The sequence below is a fragment of the Desmodus rotundus genome, chromosome 4 (assembly GCF_022682495.2).
Source record: "Desmodus rotundus isolate HL8 chromosome 4, HLdesRot8A.1, whole genome shotgun sequence".
Lineage (NCBI taxonomy): Eukaryota > Metazoa > Chordata > Mammalia > Chiroptera > Phyllostomidae > Desmodus > Desmodus rotundus.
Window position 1 is genome coordinate 74,768,306 of NC_071390.1, and position 16,096 is coordinate 74,784,401.

General features: G+C 37.8%; 1 protein-coding gene across 6 annotated transcripts in view; it reads right to left on the reverse strand.

Annotated features, from left to right (window-relative positions):
• EPC1 (enhancer of polycomb homolog 1) overlaps positions 1-16,096 on the reverse strand; it is a 107,617-nt gene that overhangs the window by 76,547 nt on the left and 14,974 nt on the right. Inside the window, exon 1 of one of the 6 annotated variants that reach the window (XR_008426746.2) lies at positions 2,664-3,072. The exons of 2 other annotated variants lie outside the window; for them this stretch is intronic. Coding sequence is in view for 2 of the 4 variants with exons in the window: in XM_024574873.3 (XP_024430641.1) it covers positions 2,664-2,816 (153 nt within the window). In the remaining 2 variants the exon portion in view is untranslated. Of the gene's footprint in view, positions 1-2,663; positions 3,114-16,096 lie in introns of those variants that run through there. 3 more of the 6 variants (XM_024574873.3, XM_024574872.3, XM_053923325.1) reach the window with 3 other exon arrangements.

Below are 16,096 nucleotides of genomic sequence, written 5' to 3' on the forward strand. Positions count from 1 at the left end.
ATTGGTTAAATGGGAGTACATTATAAGTGTTATTTTCCCAGGGTTAAGATGTATAATTTGTCAAGTCTACCACAGAAGCAAAATATGGTAATAATTACCAGGTATAGCTCACTTGACAATTTGCAGATACATTTTCACCATGAAATGCTTTAATGAGAAGGTGCACACAAAATTGTCCTCATCTAAATCTGCTCCATCTTTCAGTATCAACATAGGATTTTACTTTTTCTAAACTAGACACTCAATTCAGGTTCTGGGTCACTCCAGCCTAAAAGACACGACGACTAATGTCAATCAAAGGCAAAAGTTTATTTCAATCCTTTCTCTTTATAATAAGTATATCACACTTAAGCAAATTACGAAAGTTTTTGTTTTTCTAAGGTTAACTCAGAATTCAATCACCTTGATTTATGCTTAGTATATTTTCATAATTGTGTAACACGCTACTGCCAATACTGTGATTTATACAGCCACTACTACCTGCATGAACCACAGGACTGTAAAGCAGCTGTTTATATTCTTGTATTAACTTCAGTACCATTCCTGAGGTCTGTGTTTCACTGATCAGTTTTAGTTGGACATTAAGTGAAACAAATTCTAAACAGATGACAGAAAAAAGTTTGTGTGAAAGGAAAAGCAAATCCCTTATTGTCCCTCAAAAACAGGGATGCCACATATTACAAACTTAAGATATCCACTGAAACTATGTCAAAATTATGTCAGTGAACAAAAATTATCTGTGAAATTTAACAAGCATATTGATACTTCCGTTGAGCTAAACTCTGATTTCAGGCTGTATGTATTTCTTGGGACCGCCCAAGCATTAATTAAAGCATCATTTTACTACATTTCTAAAGTGAACTGTAATGCTAATCTTGCTTGTATCAAGGCCCTCCCCTTCCCTGGCTATAACACAAGAACTACAAATTAATTTCCAGGGTAATGTAACACCAAGACCCCAAATTTAAAGTATTATCTGTAAAACTTGTAAACAGCAACAAAAATAAAACCAAAAGACAAGATTCTGCAGTCATAAGTACTTTAATTTTCATAAACAAATCACTTATTTAAAGATAAACAAATGGCACCATCCTACCGCTAAAGTTGATACAAGTAAAATAAATTAAGAGGTCCGTCTCCTGCGCTGAAAGTCAGTACTACAGACAATCTCCAATACTACATATACTTATTTTAGCTTATCTCTATAGTTTGTTTTAAGGCACTAGTCTCAAAAATTAACATTTGACTGTCACAACTGTTTTAATTTAAAAGGTAAACAACCCAAACAGTTCAAACAGCTTTATTTTCAAAATCCACATTACAGAGCATAATTTCTACATTTAAAATTCTTACAGTACCAAATAGAGGTATAACAGTACAATTTTCCACAAATTTGCAGCACACAAATCCAGCGACTCCTCGACTTCCTTGAACTGTCAATACACTGCACCTGTTTAAATGGCTGTACCTGAAAACCAAGGTATGCAATTCCTTAAGATTAGAAGTCATCAAGTTAGACTGTCAAGGATCTGGGGGAAATGAGAGGAAGATTCTATTATCCTGATGTCTGAACCCGACTTCCACGACAAGGTAAAGCCACAGCTATGATAAAATGTCTATTAGGTGTGCACACTTAAAATACTGAAACCCACCCAAGTTAGACATCTCAATGTTAAGATTTAAGTTTGGTTATGAATAACAAAGGACCCTCTTTCAAAATTTAGTTCTTTAACATGTACTTGAAGTGGATGTTTTCTCCCTCCACCCCCGTTTAGAAACTAGAAAGCAAGAGAACCTAAATTTTATTAAAAACAAAAAAACCAAAAACCCCAAAACCCTGATAACTGCAGGCTTTAGAAGAACTACATACTCCCAAATAAAAAATAAATAAATAAAATCTGCAACATATTCTCAAGGACTAAAGAAAAACTGAGGGACGGTAGTTTAATTTCCCTCAGACTACCTAGAACTGGGGAGTAATGAATGCAGAAAATAAGTCCCATCTGCTATGAAACTCAAGTCGTCCGGGCAAATATGCAGTCTTCTCAACACTTCGTTGCAGGGAGGGGGATAAAGCCTCAGAGACCGGCCATCAACACTGGAGACCCCAGGAGGCTCCACGTGGGCCCCTGGAGCTCCACAAGATTTCCAGGACACCGGGAAGTGAAACGCCCCACACTGTACAGAACCTGAACTCCAGGGCGCCGGTGGCGCGCGAAGACCGAGGTGGCCCCAGAGCGCCACCAAGCGGTCCGCAGGGCGGCCTGCAGGCGGGTCCTCCTCGGCACCAGGCGCGCCGCACCCCCACAGCCACCCAGCCCGTTCCCCTCTCCGGATGCACAAGGCCCAACTCGACAACTGAGACCACAAAATGGCTGCCGGCAGCTTCGTCACGTGACCCCTTTGTGCCTTTCGGGCTCCCGAATTCCGAGACACCCGGGTACAAGTGGCGGGGGTCGACGGGTGGCCTCAGACAAGGCCCCGCCAGGCCACGGCGGCTCGGGGTCTAGGCCAGGGAGGCGGGGTAAAGGCCGGGCCGGTGACTTAGAGTCGGCGGCAGAGAGAAGATGGCGGCCATTTTGTGTGGGTTTGGTGCTCCGCCGCCGCCGGCGGCAGAGAGAGCAGGGCCTGGCAGTGGGTCGGACAGGGGAGTTAACACGTACCGACTCCTCTTCCTTCTCCATTCCGGTGGGCATCTGCGGCACGGCCCGGTTTATCGAAGCGTATTCGTGCAGGTCGGGCAAATCCTCACAGCGGAAAACCGGCAGCGGCTTCGAGGCGTCTAGCGCCCGCGCCCGAAACGACAGTTTACTCATCTCAGGCGCAGCAGATACCTCTCCGCTCTGGGGAAACGGCCCCGGCCAGCGGGATCATGGAGAACCGGGGGTTCGGTCCCCACTCGCCTACCGCTGCCGGGGACTTGAGGGGCGGAGCGCAAGCCCACCGTCCAGGCCCTCACAGCAGCCGGGAGGGTGGGAGGCTGTGCCGCTCCGCTCCTCTCTCGCTCGCTCTCTTCAATACGCCATGGCCAACATGGCGGACATTAAAACTCCACTGTGCGCTCTTCAGCCAACCCCAGCCATTCCCCACACTGCATCGCGCAGCGGCGCGAGCACGCGGTGGGGGGGGGTGGCGCGAGCTCGAGCGGGCGCCGGCAAGGAGCGCGCGTCCCGCCAACCCCGGCGCCCGCCGGCGGCGTGGGCCGCGCCTGGCTGCTTGTGGCTCACGCCCTCGCCCCGGGGCGCGGCAGGACTGAACGAGTCTCCGGGGCTCTCGGACCTCGGGGCCCGACACCCCGGGTCGGCGCTCGCTTTCCGAACACTCTCCCTTATTCACTCTCGCTCCCTCCCAGCGCCGTTGGCGGACAGGCGAAGGTGCTGGACAGCTTTCTGCACCCGCAAAGCTTTTTGAAGGGCCGCGGCGGTACAAGTGCTGGGCAGCACCACTACCCGGGGTCGCCCCTCTTGGGGCACCTGCCCTCCCGCCCGGCCGGCGCTAGGAGCGGCGCTCCGGGGTATAGACGGTGGGTGAGACATATTCGCCAGGCTTTAGGTCTTTAAAACAGAAAATGCAAACGAAATTAGGGGCAAAATGCTGCTCATGTGAACTTTTGCCAGCAGTTATTTTTATGTCTAATGAAACTGGATTATAGGCTTCGTACCACATCATTGGTCAGCCCAATATAAAAGACTGTCATCCTACTCTGATCCAAAGTAAGGTTTTTTTTTTTATTCTGCATTTTATCAACCCATATTTACTCTTTTATTATAATTGAAGCAAAGGGAGTACTAATTATTGGACACTGTAACCTTCAGGGAAAAAATTAAAGCAAGACCTACTTCAAAATTTTAGAGCCAGTTCTTTATAGGTAGCTCATGATTTTCTGTTTGTACTGAAAGAAAATGCTACTTCACAGTTATGGGTTCACAGTATTTTTATCATTTGTTCTAAGAAAAACTAAAGTTGAATTATATGAAGACCTGTACTACCACTATCAAATCAAAAAAGAAAAAAAAAATAAAAGGAAAAACTATTATTAGAAGAGATATGGATGGATGTGATAGATTGTTAACTCTTGATTTCTATTACAAAAGAAAATAGGTATCTGCAGAGACCTCTTTCCAGTGGAATATTTTAAAAATAAGTCTGGCAACAAAATTTCAAATGTTCACTAAGATACAAAATGTTTCAAGTCTGTTCTTCTCCCTGATACCTATATAGTAAAAATAATCAATTCTTTAATACTGGGTTGGATAGGAACTGTATTTTGCTTAAGGCACAGAGGCAAACTGCTACCTTTCAGACCTGTTTACACCTTACCTGGTGGGGAGAAGACAAGGAGAACATAGTTCTCCAAAATTATCCTAAAACTATAGTATTGACAACTCACTTCTGCTGGGCAGAGGGACTTCCACTGCATTTCCTGTAAGACTATGCACTTACTCATTCAATGAACAAACATTTATTGAGTCCTCCTGGCCTCCTAAGTATGCTGCTGAGTGATTAGCACCTAGAGTTGTTTGCACAGTGGGAGAAGGACCTGTGGAGGATGGCAACTTCCGCACTAGAGGTGTACGTTTCTATTAAAGCCCAGGCTATTGTGGAAACAGGTGGGAGTGGCACTCAATCTATGGGGGGAAGGTTTTTTGGAGATGATATGTGAGTAAAAATTATGTAGGGTAAGTATGGGTTAACCTTGCAAAATGAAGAGAAGAAAGGTATCGTAGGCAAGAGAAGAGCATGTGCAAAGACTCAGAGCCTGGAGAGTGCATGTCACAGTCTGGGATCCTCAAGAATTGCCCATTGAGCTGTGGAATATGATACCTATTTAGCTAGGTTTCATAGTAGCCCTCTCCAACCTATAGTATTAGATTTCTGAAAACCCTAGTAGTAAAATTTGTTTGATTGAGGAATCCAAGACTGGATAGAACAAAATAGAGTCTTAAGTCATGAGTGAACCACCAAGGAGACAAATATGTGTGTGTGTGTATGTGTATTTATATAAACTTTTAAAACTTCATTAAAAATTGGCTATGGATAACATTTTCCACATCCTACATTAGTAATAGTGGACACTATACAACTAAGATCTTTGTTCCCTAGAAATTCTAGAATCACCTCCCACAGCAGATTGAGAGAGATGCTTATAAATTAAGCTTGCCTTTTGCCTATAATATGCCTGCTAGGAGATACTTTCTTTGTGCATGATTCCAACACAATGCCCTGGTCCTCCTGGGTTTGCAAGGACCCAAAAGCTGGAGTCCCTCTCATATTCAATTCACTTCCCTCCCTCCTAAATGGCAGGAGTGCAGCATTAAGGGTTCAGGTTTTTTTCCTCAGCTACCTTTATCCAACCAAAAGTTTCCACAAAAATGGCTAATCCTGCACATTCTTTTAACTTTTTCTATTCCCAACATCAAGTTCCCTCTTTGTCTAAGTATCCCTAACAATGGTGATGTGACATTTTCAGTGTTATAAAGGATATACATTAGTGTAAAGCTGACTGTATTAACTTTTCTGCAAATGGAAACTCTTGGTTGGGAAGGGACTCGCAGTATTTAAAATGCTTTTAATTCATGCCACAAGTATATGCTGAATAGGTTACACACAGTACCATCATCATAGGGAACAAATAAAATACTAGTAAAGAGGTACCCAGTTAACTAAAGGACCAGTATGGTGAGATGCAGTGCTGTTCAAAAAAAAAGTTGTCAGTTCTGGCTGGGTTGATCAGACATCAGGGAGAAGATAGCAGGTAATTGGGTTCTGAAAGATGGCAAGGATTCCAACTGGTAATGGGAATGAAATGGCAGAAGAAAGGGTATTCATGGAAGAGGGCAACTGTATAAACAAAAGGGTGGAAGCCGTGCTTGAAGATGAGGAGGCTTATTTGGCAGAGTTCATAGGAGATTCTGACAACAATCCAGGTAAAACCAGTAAGAACTTGGGTGAAGGGAGTAGGAGTAGAAAGTAGAAACATATGTTTTAATGACAAAAATAATTACTTATAGTATCATTACCCTGAAATGATTCATTTTGTTTCAAATACAGAGCTTCTGCTTAAACAACAAAATAGAATATCAAATGCAATGCTCTGACACTGCAGTCCACTCTCTATATAAACCTGACATATGGATCTAAATATTAATTTATGTCTAATATGTACCCAAGTCCTATTATTTCTCTGAAACTTTCTGGGATTTGCCTTATTATGTCCATTCCTATTGTCTTAACCATAGTCCCACTTAAAAACAACCTCCAATCCAATTTATTTTTGATTAATTTGTTACTTCAATAAACCTTTATGAAGATCCTACTTTATAGGAGACTGTGATGGTATTCTAATAGTGGTAGTGGGAACTCATGGTGTCTGGTAGAGGCTGTGGGTCTCAGGATGAGAAGAACACAGGTTCAAGCCATCCTTCTGGGCTTCATAGTTCATGTCACCAAATGACCATGCACCTTTCCCAAATAATTTATTTATAACTGCTCTTTATTTTGCCATTCTATATAGCCTTTTTTTTCTTTTTTGGCATGGCTGTCAAGGCCTGATAATTTTGTCTCTCTCTGTCCAACATTGCTTCTCATTACTGCCTAAGACAAGCTCTTCACTATGGCTAGTAAATCTCATCTCTTCAACATCTATAGAAATCAGAATGTCTTTCTTGCCTCCAGGTTTTCATTCATTCCTTTCTTTCTATTCTCTCTGTCTGGCTTCAGATCATCTACTTCTACCAAAATGCTACCTCACATTTTTGAGGAACATTTTGAAGATTAAGTAAAGCACTGCACGTAAAGCATTTACAATGGTCTCTGGCCCACAGTAAACATTCAATAGATGTAAACTATTGCTATCCTTCAAAATCCAACTGAAATGTCACTTCCTTCATGAAACTCTTTGAGTGCTTAACCTCTCTAAGTCCTAATTTCCTAACCTGGAAGAATGAGACTGAGTGGTTAGGTAAATTTAAAATAATTCTTAAGCTGTACCAATATTTTTCATCTCTGAGCTCCTATTATACTTTTAACCAATAACTAGCATTTAACTTCCAAAGAAGTTAAGTTCTCTTTAATGTGACAATTTATTGAACATTTCCTATGTGCCAGACAATGTGGAAATACATTTTAAATATATTGCCTCACTTAATTTTTATGACAGACCTATGACTATGGCCACTAAACTGGCAAGAGGTGAAGCTTAAGTTGATGCCAGAGTGGAGCCCCAGGAATTGGATTATAAAGTGAAGTGAGTAAACTAAAAGTGAGGAAAGAGAGAGGCCTCTTTCAAAGGCTTGGCAATGAGGGAAGGGGAGAGACAGGCAGAAAGGGGTAGCTATTCAGGGAACCAGTTTTTTTGTTGTTGAAAGGTAGGAGAGATATGGGTACGTTTGCTGAATCATGTAAATGGAATAACTTTAGGACCATCTTCCTCTGAAACAGGCAGGAAGGAGGGCAAAAATGATAGTGATCCAAAGAAGTTAAATTCTCTTTGATGTGACAACAAGATTTTTTAAAAATCGTGACATCAGTTGTGGTAGCAGGAGAGCAGATTCTTCATTCCTTCAAGCATTCAGCAAGTATTTATTGGATATTTACTAAAAGCTAGGCAAGGCATGGTCCCTATATCCTCATAGAGCTAACAATAAAGTGAGGTACTGCATTTGTATTTAATTGGGAAGATGTGAAACTAATTTCTTTAAAATGTGTGACTGCACAATGATCTCAACGTTAAAAGGTAATACAAAGCTGTAATTGAAAGCATTGTATAAAAGTACTAATACTGAATATTTTCACTAAAAGTGACCATTTTTGACTCTCTGCTTTTTACTTTAATACTAAGTTATGTAAAGAAATGGCATCAAATAATTCTTTCAGCATATCTTTAGGAAAATAAAAACTGGAAGCTTTTTATGATGTGTTGCTTTTTTTCATTTAGGAAATGTTGGGAAGTAAAATACTGCAAAATTCATTGCAGTATATTTCATAGGGTTTCTCAGTAACAATACCGAACTACTGCTTTATCTACAGAGTTGGTTTATTCATGGAATTCTATACATAATACTTAAGAACTATGTTTGATATAAAATAAAATAGTTCAGAATATTTCCAGGCAGACTTAGAGTCATTTCAGTTTAACTGTATCTTCATTATATACTACTAAAACAAATTGTACCTATCTGAGAAGGAATTAAGATTTCTAAAGATCCATGAAATGGTTCTAGCACTATTGTAACTAAAAAGAAAAAGAAAAAAAAGAAATGGAATACATTTTATTATGTAATATAAAATCCTAAATTTACAGAAAAATCCACTCTGAGCACAACAAGGAGCCAAACTTTACAACCTACTTACCCCTAAAAAGTTGATTGGGGAGTCTGGCCATTTTTAGGACTTGCCTTCCTTAATTCCCAGTTCTATAAATCATCTGATCTTTCCCTCACTATCCAAAGGTAGGTGATGAGACCTCTATGGCAGCATTTTAATAAGGACGTTGGTGGAGGCCACTGGAGAGGTGTTGGGAGGAGTAGACAGGAAATGCTTTGGAACCTGAACAATAGCAATGTAGTATTTAAGGAATGTCAGCCATTCCAGTTACATTACCATAAGAATAAAGGTCCATCTTAGAAAATAAGAAAAATTGAAGAATTCAACCATACATATTAAAAATATTTGGTAGTATTTATCTAAACTGCATTTTGTTTAATTATTGTTACCATTATTTAACCCAATGACTGGTACCCACTGACAGACTATTGTGTATAACCTGCTGTTTTAGTCCAAGGTTGTAAGGGGCAGGAGGATAAAAGGGAGATTGTGGGGAGAGAAGGCTGACAAGGGAGAGGGAAGAAAGGTAGCAACCTCTAGGTGCCTTACAATATTGAGTACATAAAACATACTACTTGAGCATTAGTGTTACTAAGCAAACATATACTACTCAGTATAGTATAAATGGTACATGAGTGGTGAAGGAAAGAAACTTAGAGGAACAAGAGAAAAACTTAATGAAGTAGAAATTTATAGTGAAAGGCTGAAGTCAAATACTATATTAGTGGGTGGTAGACAAAGATTGACAAGGAAGAGGGTATTCAAGAAAGGGTCTGGTGTGAATTGCTATTGCTTTATGACTCAAGGAAGGAAATTATTTCTATTCTGAAACTGGGGGCACAGAATTAACTTTTTTATCATCTAATAAGTTAATATTAGTGAAATAAACATTTTAACTATTTTATTCTTCTTTATGATACTTGGAGTAACATTGTGCCAAATGCTATCTGACTCCAGTTCCTCCTATCTTTCAAAGGGAAAGTTATTTCTAATCAGAAGAGTATCATTATAGGTATGAAGGATGATGATTCATAGAGGGGGAGAAGGGCATGGAGAATGGAGCCCCAGAGAACACCCACATCCAGGAGACAGCAGAGGGAAGAGAGCAGAGGAGGAGAAGCATGGAGAGAGGCCAGGTGAGGTCCGTATTTCCAGGAGGTATCAATGAAAAGGACCAAAAAGAATGAGGGAGGTCCCTGGAGATCACACCAAACACAATTTCAATAGGATGCTGTGGGTGGAAAATATCTTCTGCTGAGTTGAAACATGAATTGGAGGAGTCTCAGGCCGAGTGGTGCCTGAAGCATGTTAATCATTTACCAGGTAAGCCAAAGGCTGTAAGATTTTGCAGTAATTTCTCAAGGCCTCCAATATATTCTTCTTGGTACTTGCTCACAGGACTAAGAGCACCTTGAGGTTCAAAATCAGCTGAGCTTCAGACAGAGAGTAGCTAACATCATCAGTACCTCATGCATTAAGCATCAGAAGAAGATACGTTTTATAATTTCACAAGTCTTTACAAAATCCTGTTGATAGGAGGAAGCAAAACATATCTTCCATCTTTAAATATGCAGAAACTGGGAAACAAAAGACCAACCTGACTTCAGTTACTGACAAGTGTATAAGCCATACCAGATCTTAAGATTTCTTCTGAATTAGGTTTCCCTAATTCAAACACTAGATTTTAAGACATAAAACAAAAACAAAAACAAAAACAAACCAACAACAAAAGTATCTCTGTGGTAGCACATATATTTGGATAGATATTTTGATTTTAACTGATTTACTCATAATCAGATTAATATTTTGGTGTTTTTATTTCTTCCAGTATTTTTGGTTTTGTTTTTCACTTGTTTGTTTTATAATATTGTAATGATACAGCATATTGTTTTTGTGGTCCTCACTTCTTACTTAATATAATTTGATAATGTTCTCACCTCATTAAATAATCTTATAAGATTAGTTTTTTGCAGAGATATTATCCTATGTATATAGCATAATTTACTTGAGCACCATCTTCTAAAGGGGCATTTTAAAGACATACTGACTTTTCTGTATTAAAAAAAATATATGTAATCTTCAAAGAACATTTGAAATTAAAAATGGCTTTAAATATTCATGATTTAAGGCACAGAAAAATGTCTGCTATTCTTTGAATAACAATAAAAGTCACGTCTACACAAATGAAGGTTGGCAATTTTATTGTCAATTTGAGCTGATGGCAAAAACCTAACTCTTAAATGTCAATATTTCTTCCCAGATATAAGCTTGGTATTTTCAAAAGTATGTTCCAAAAAAAACAAAAAAACCAAACAAAATTGTTCCAGATGTTACATTCCAAAATGAATTACATAAAAAAAACAGGGGAATAAGTTAGGGGAAAAACCATAGTTAGGGGAATATTACCTATTACAGCTTTGTCTTTAAAGTATGTATAGGTTCAGACAAGTCCTGCAGCAAAGACATCTATTTACTGATACTGAGCATGGTATTTTCCAAATTTATCTGACCATGCAACCCCTTACCACATACTAGCAGTTAGCACCATTAGTTCTACAAAAAATATACTTTGGCAAATTCTAATCTATACAGTGCACAGAAATAAATGTTTCTGAACAAATTATCCATTTAATTACTTAAGATGGTCTGACATGTGAACTTTGAAAAAGCAAAAAGATGTTGTAAAGTACTATCTTTGTTCTTTTTAAGATTTTTATCCTGCGAAAAACAGTGCAAAGTAAGACATTTGAATATAAAACTGGGCAGAATTCTAACAAGCACTGTAATTTAGCAGATCACTATATGGCAATGTATTTGGTGTTTAATACAAAATTGACCAGAATGTTTAGCTACATTTTTTCCCCAAAGTGTCTTTACTAAACAGAACAAGTTGAATTTTGATTTAGAGATTTTTGCTCTAACTTAAGCTCTTGGAAAATATGATAGAATCTATCACCTAGGTTGTTATGTTGTTTCAATGAAATCATTAAAGCAGAGTTTGGCATGGACCTGAAACAAAAGTCATGCTCCATAAACGTGAGCTATTTTTAAGAGTATTTTTATTTTGTAACTTTGACTAAATCATATTATTTTTCTGAGCTTTATTTTGTATGTGCAGTGTAAAACATAACATTGATTGTAAACCCTTCAAAACTCTGAGCTAAGGAAACAAAACTAAGAAATCCTCAAATGAAAACAAAGATTAACTAGATATATAGAAAACTAGTTTGTATACATTATACTCATCTTGTGGAATCTTTTTGTTTCATTTCCATTTTGTAGTTTTGTGTCACTCCTATGTTGAAATCTACAGGGAACTCTGCTGCACTTTTCCCCTCCATTGCCAAATGATTCATCAGATGGTTCTAGAGTGCTCAATCTCTAAATCTGGTCAAGCAAGCTCCCAGGGAGTCAGGGCCTCTCTGCATAGGTTGCTACTGTTTCCCTCAAGGTGAGTGCTTTGCTGGTAAAGGTCAAATGATAAGTAACATTTTATATTCATAGTAGTAACATTATGCAGTGAGACACAGCATTATGTACTGCAAGGAATACTGGCTTCCACGACTGAAGATCTGGATCCTAATCTAATATCTACCCTTTACCAGCAGAATGACCCTATAGAAATTATTTAATTTATGAGGCTTAAGTATCTCATATGCTTGGCCTAAAGAATACTTGTTCTCCTTGTCCTTAGGCCATCGTGAAGAACAAATGAGATATTATAGTGAAAATTTTTTGACAATTGCACAGTATACAAATGTAAGGAAGAATATATTATTTTATTTCAATTCCATCATAGTAGTTAGGAAGGCATATATATATATCCCCTCAAATAACATATTGGAACAGAAAATCTATGACCTGTTTAAGTCATACAGTTGGTTACAGAAGATTTGATTGCTAGACTAGGACCCTTTGGAGATTTCCTTAAATGGGAAATCCTTAAACAGAAATCCACCCATTTGATTTATTTTTTTATCCCTTTAACTTTATCTTGCTTTTTTCTGAATTGTTCTAAAGAGTGTCTAGTACAATATAAAAGTTTGGGAAATTTATGATAAGTTTGAATTAATTTGAAATAAGAAATACACCTATATTATAATTTTTACAATAATCATATAAGTTTAATATAATTTTCTCTTAATGCCTGATTTAGGACAGAAAAATCAATAAGTGTTTTATTCCTGAATTTTCTCTGCTCACTAGTTTTTCCCCTTCAAAAAGCTGTATGCAAAGTTTCTAGCAGAGGAGCTTTAAGAAAACAAATTGCTAAAAGACAGAGTGTAATATAAGGGCTTAAAAGTGCTAGCTCCAGAGCCAGACAAAATTTAGGTTTGAATCTCAACTTTGCTCTTTCCTAGCTCTGTAAACTTGAATAAATTCTTAACTACTATGATAGATAAATAATCCACATAACCAAATTTACTGAGTTTTTTCTGTGGGCTGGGTGCTTTAATCCATTATCTCATTTAATGTCTACGAAATCCTACAAGATAGTTTCAGTGCCTCTCAAGAAAGATTACAAGATTTCAACAAGTATTAGATACTATTTCACACAAGAAGCTGAGTCTTTTTCTTAAAGGAAGATTAAGGTCTAGTTTCCAGTGTAGGATGGAAAGATGGTTCCCCCTGAATAAGCCAAACTAGGACCTCATTACCTTCACCTTAACATAAATGCTAAACTGGCTCATCAGTCCTTTCCCTGGAGCAAAAACACTAAAAACCCAAACCTTAAAGAGAAAGAAATGCTATCTGAATAAAAAGTGTTCCTTCCTGAATTATTTTTCATATTTTATCCGTTCCCCTTCCATGCACAAAGATGATAGTGCACACATACACTTCTTTACTTCAGAGGAGCAGGGGATATGGCCCTGTGTCTCTCCAGTACCTAGCTGTCCTTCTGTCTGAACAGAACTCTCTTTATCTTCATTTTCATGGGTTGTTTCATAATCTGTGCTTTTTAAAATAACCAAAATTTCATAGTCTACTTGAAAATAATGAATCTTCAGGATTAATTTTGAACTGTATTCTGTAAAATATATTTTCTTAAAATTCTCTTAATTTTCAGTAGGATTAAAAAAACAAAATAATTTTAAGTATAAATGAAAGAGTCTAACTTTATATATATAAAGGTATTGCCTCCATCATGGGAGTTTTTAAAACTATTTTTAAAAAGAAAAAGCTTTTTAAACCATGTTGCACTTTTAGAATTGCTTCATTAAAAAATACTTAATGCTTTGCTATCTCTCCTGTATTAGTTATTTATGAGCATTTTACTCTAAAAGATGTAGGTTCCAATTCTGGTTCTGCCACAACTAGCTGTATGATCTTTATCTGAATCTCTCTGGGTCTCAGTCTCCTCAACTTTGAAAAGGACTAAGGTTTGATGATTCCTTGCAACTCTTAAGTTTTATGATTATCTCCAATTTTCTATAGGTGGCACAAAACATGGGGATACCTGAAATGTTTTAAACATAAAAAATTAAAAGAATTAGATTGAAATACATGATTTCTATAGAAATTATGACTAAGAAATGCTTCACTTCCTTGCAAAACCAAAAGAAGGATAATAACCAATTTAAAAACAAAGAACAACCAGAACTGCCAGAAAAACATTTGTATAGATGGCCAACAACCAAGGAGTTAAAGAAACATTCATCCAGACCATGTGCTGAGACAAAGAAATATGGCCTAAATGAAAGAATAGATCAAAGCTCCAGAAAAAGAACTAAGTGACGAGGAGATAGACAACCTGTCTGATGTAGAGTTCAAAACACTGGTAGTCAGGATGCTCACAGAATTAATTGAGCTCTGTTGCAAAATGAAGGCCACACAAAGTGAAATAAAGGAAAATATATGGTGAACCAACAGTGAAGGGAAGGAAATTAACAATGAACAATCTGGACTCAAATTAACAATCTGGAGCAAAGGGAAGAAAGAAGCATCCAAATGAAACAGAATAAAGAAACAAGAATGCAGAATAATGAGAAGCTTAGGAACCTCTGGGACAATTTTATGCAGTCCAACATCTGAATCATGGGAGCGCTGGAAGGAGAAAAGGAAGAGCAAAATATAAAAAACTTATTTGAACTAATAATGAAGGAAAACTTCCCCAATCTGGTGAAGGAAATAGACTTGCAGGATGCTCAGAGAGTTCCAAAGAAATTGGACTGAAGGAGGAGCACATCAAGACACATAACAATTAAGTTACCTAAGATTAAAGATAAGGAACGAATCTTAAAAGCAGCAAGAGAAAAGGAGAGAGTTACCTACAAAAGAGTTCCCATAAAACTGTCAGCTGATTTCTTAAAAAGAACACTAGAGGCAAGAAGGGGCTGGAAAGAAGTATTCAAAGTCATGAAAGGCAAGGACCTGCATCTAAGATTACTCTATCCATTAAAGTTATCATTTAGAATGGACAGGCAGATAAAGTTCTTCCCAGATAAGGCCAAGTTAGAGGATTTCACCATCACCAAGCCCTTATTATATGAAATGTTAAAAGGACTTATCTAAAAAATAGAAGATCAAAAACCATGAACAGTAAAATGACAACAAACTCAAAACTATCACCAATTGAACCTATAAAACACAAACAAAAACTAAGCAAACAACTAGGACAGGAACAGAATCACAGAAATGAGATCAAATGGAGGGTTATCAGTGGGGAGGGGGAGGGGTTTAATGGGGGGGAAAAGTACAGGGAATAAGTAGTAGAATAGGTAGGTATAAAATAGATAGGGGTAGGCTAAGAATGGTATAGGAAATAGGGAAGCCAAAGAACTTAAATGTACAACCAATGGGCATGAACTGTGAGGGGTGGGGGCAGAATGCTGGAAGGTGAGGGTGGCAGTACAGGTAGGAGGGAGGTAAAGGGGAGAAAATAAATTGGGACAACTGTAATAGCATAATCAATAAAATAGAGTTTTAAAAAAGAATAGTATAGGAAATGGAGAAGCCAAACAATGTATGTGCATGACTCATGGACATGAACTAAGTGGCGGGGGGGATTCCTGAAGGGAAGGAGGATACTGGGTAGAGGGGGGCAAAGGGGAGAAAAATTGGGACACCTGTAACACCATAATAAAATATACTTAAAAAAAGAAACTATGCCTTTAAGGTATTTTCTGAAAATATTTGTCATGAGTGTGGTCAAATGTGATCTCATTAAAACTGGAAAATGAAGTTTCAGAATTAATATGAAGAGAAAAATACAAACTTCAAAATAAAAGCTGAAGCAGAAATGGTCAAAATAATGAATTCTAATAATAAAAGATCTGCAGTTAGTCTGATATTCTCATGGAAAAACAGGGAAATTTCTATGTAATCAGTTAAGAAAAGAGCACAATAGTCCAGACACTGAGAAAAATACCGAACAGCAGCAACAGCAACAATAATAGTAATAAATTAACCAGTTTACCAATGTGAAAAGCATGATGAAAGTGTGAGAAGTCCACTTAAATCTTGCCTCAAAAAACCAAGATTCTGTTTCATATACTTTAATAGGTTTTTCTAATATCATTTCATTTATTGGGTCCCACCTCTGCACAAACATTGTATTATAAACTATGGGGGATACAAAAGAAAAAGTTGTTCTTGCCTTTAATGAACTTAGTTCCTGTGAAAACAAACAGGGCGTGTCTTATGTGTATATTCTGATTTGAAAGGTAACAATTTAAATAATTTGATATCCTTATCAGATTTACAAATGATTGAAATAAAATAAACTGGAAATATTTCATTAATTTACCTTACGAAGTAGTTTATTTTCACC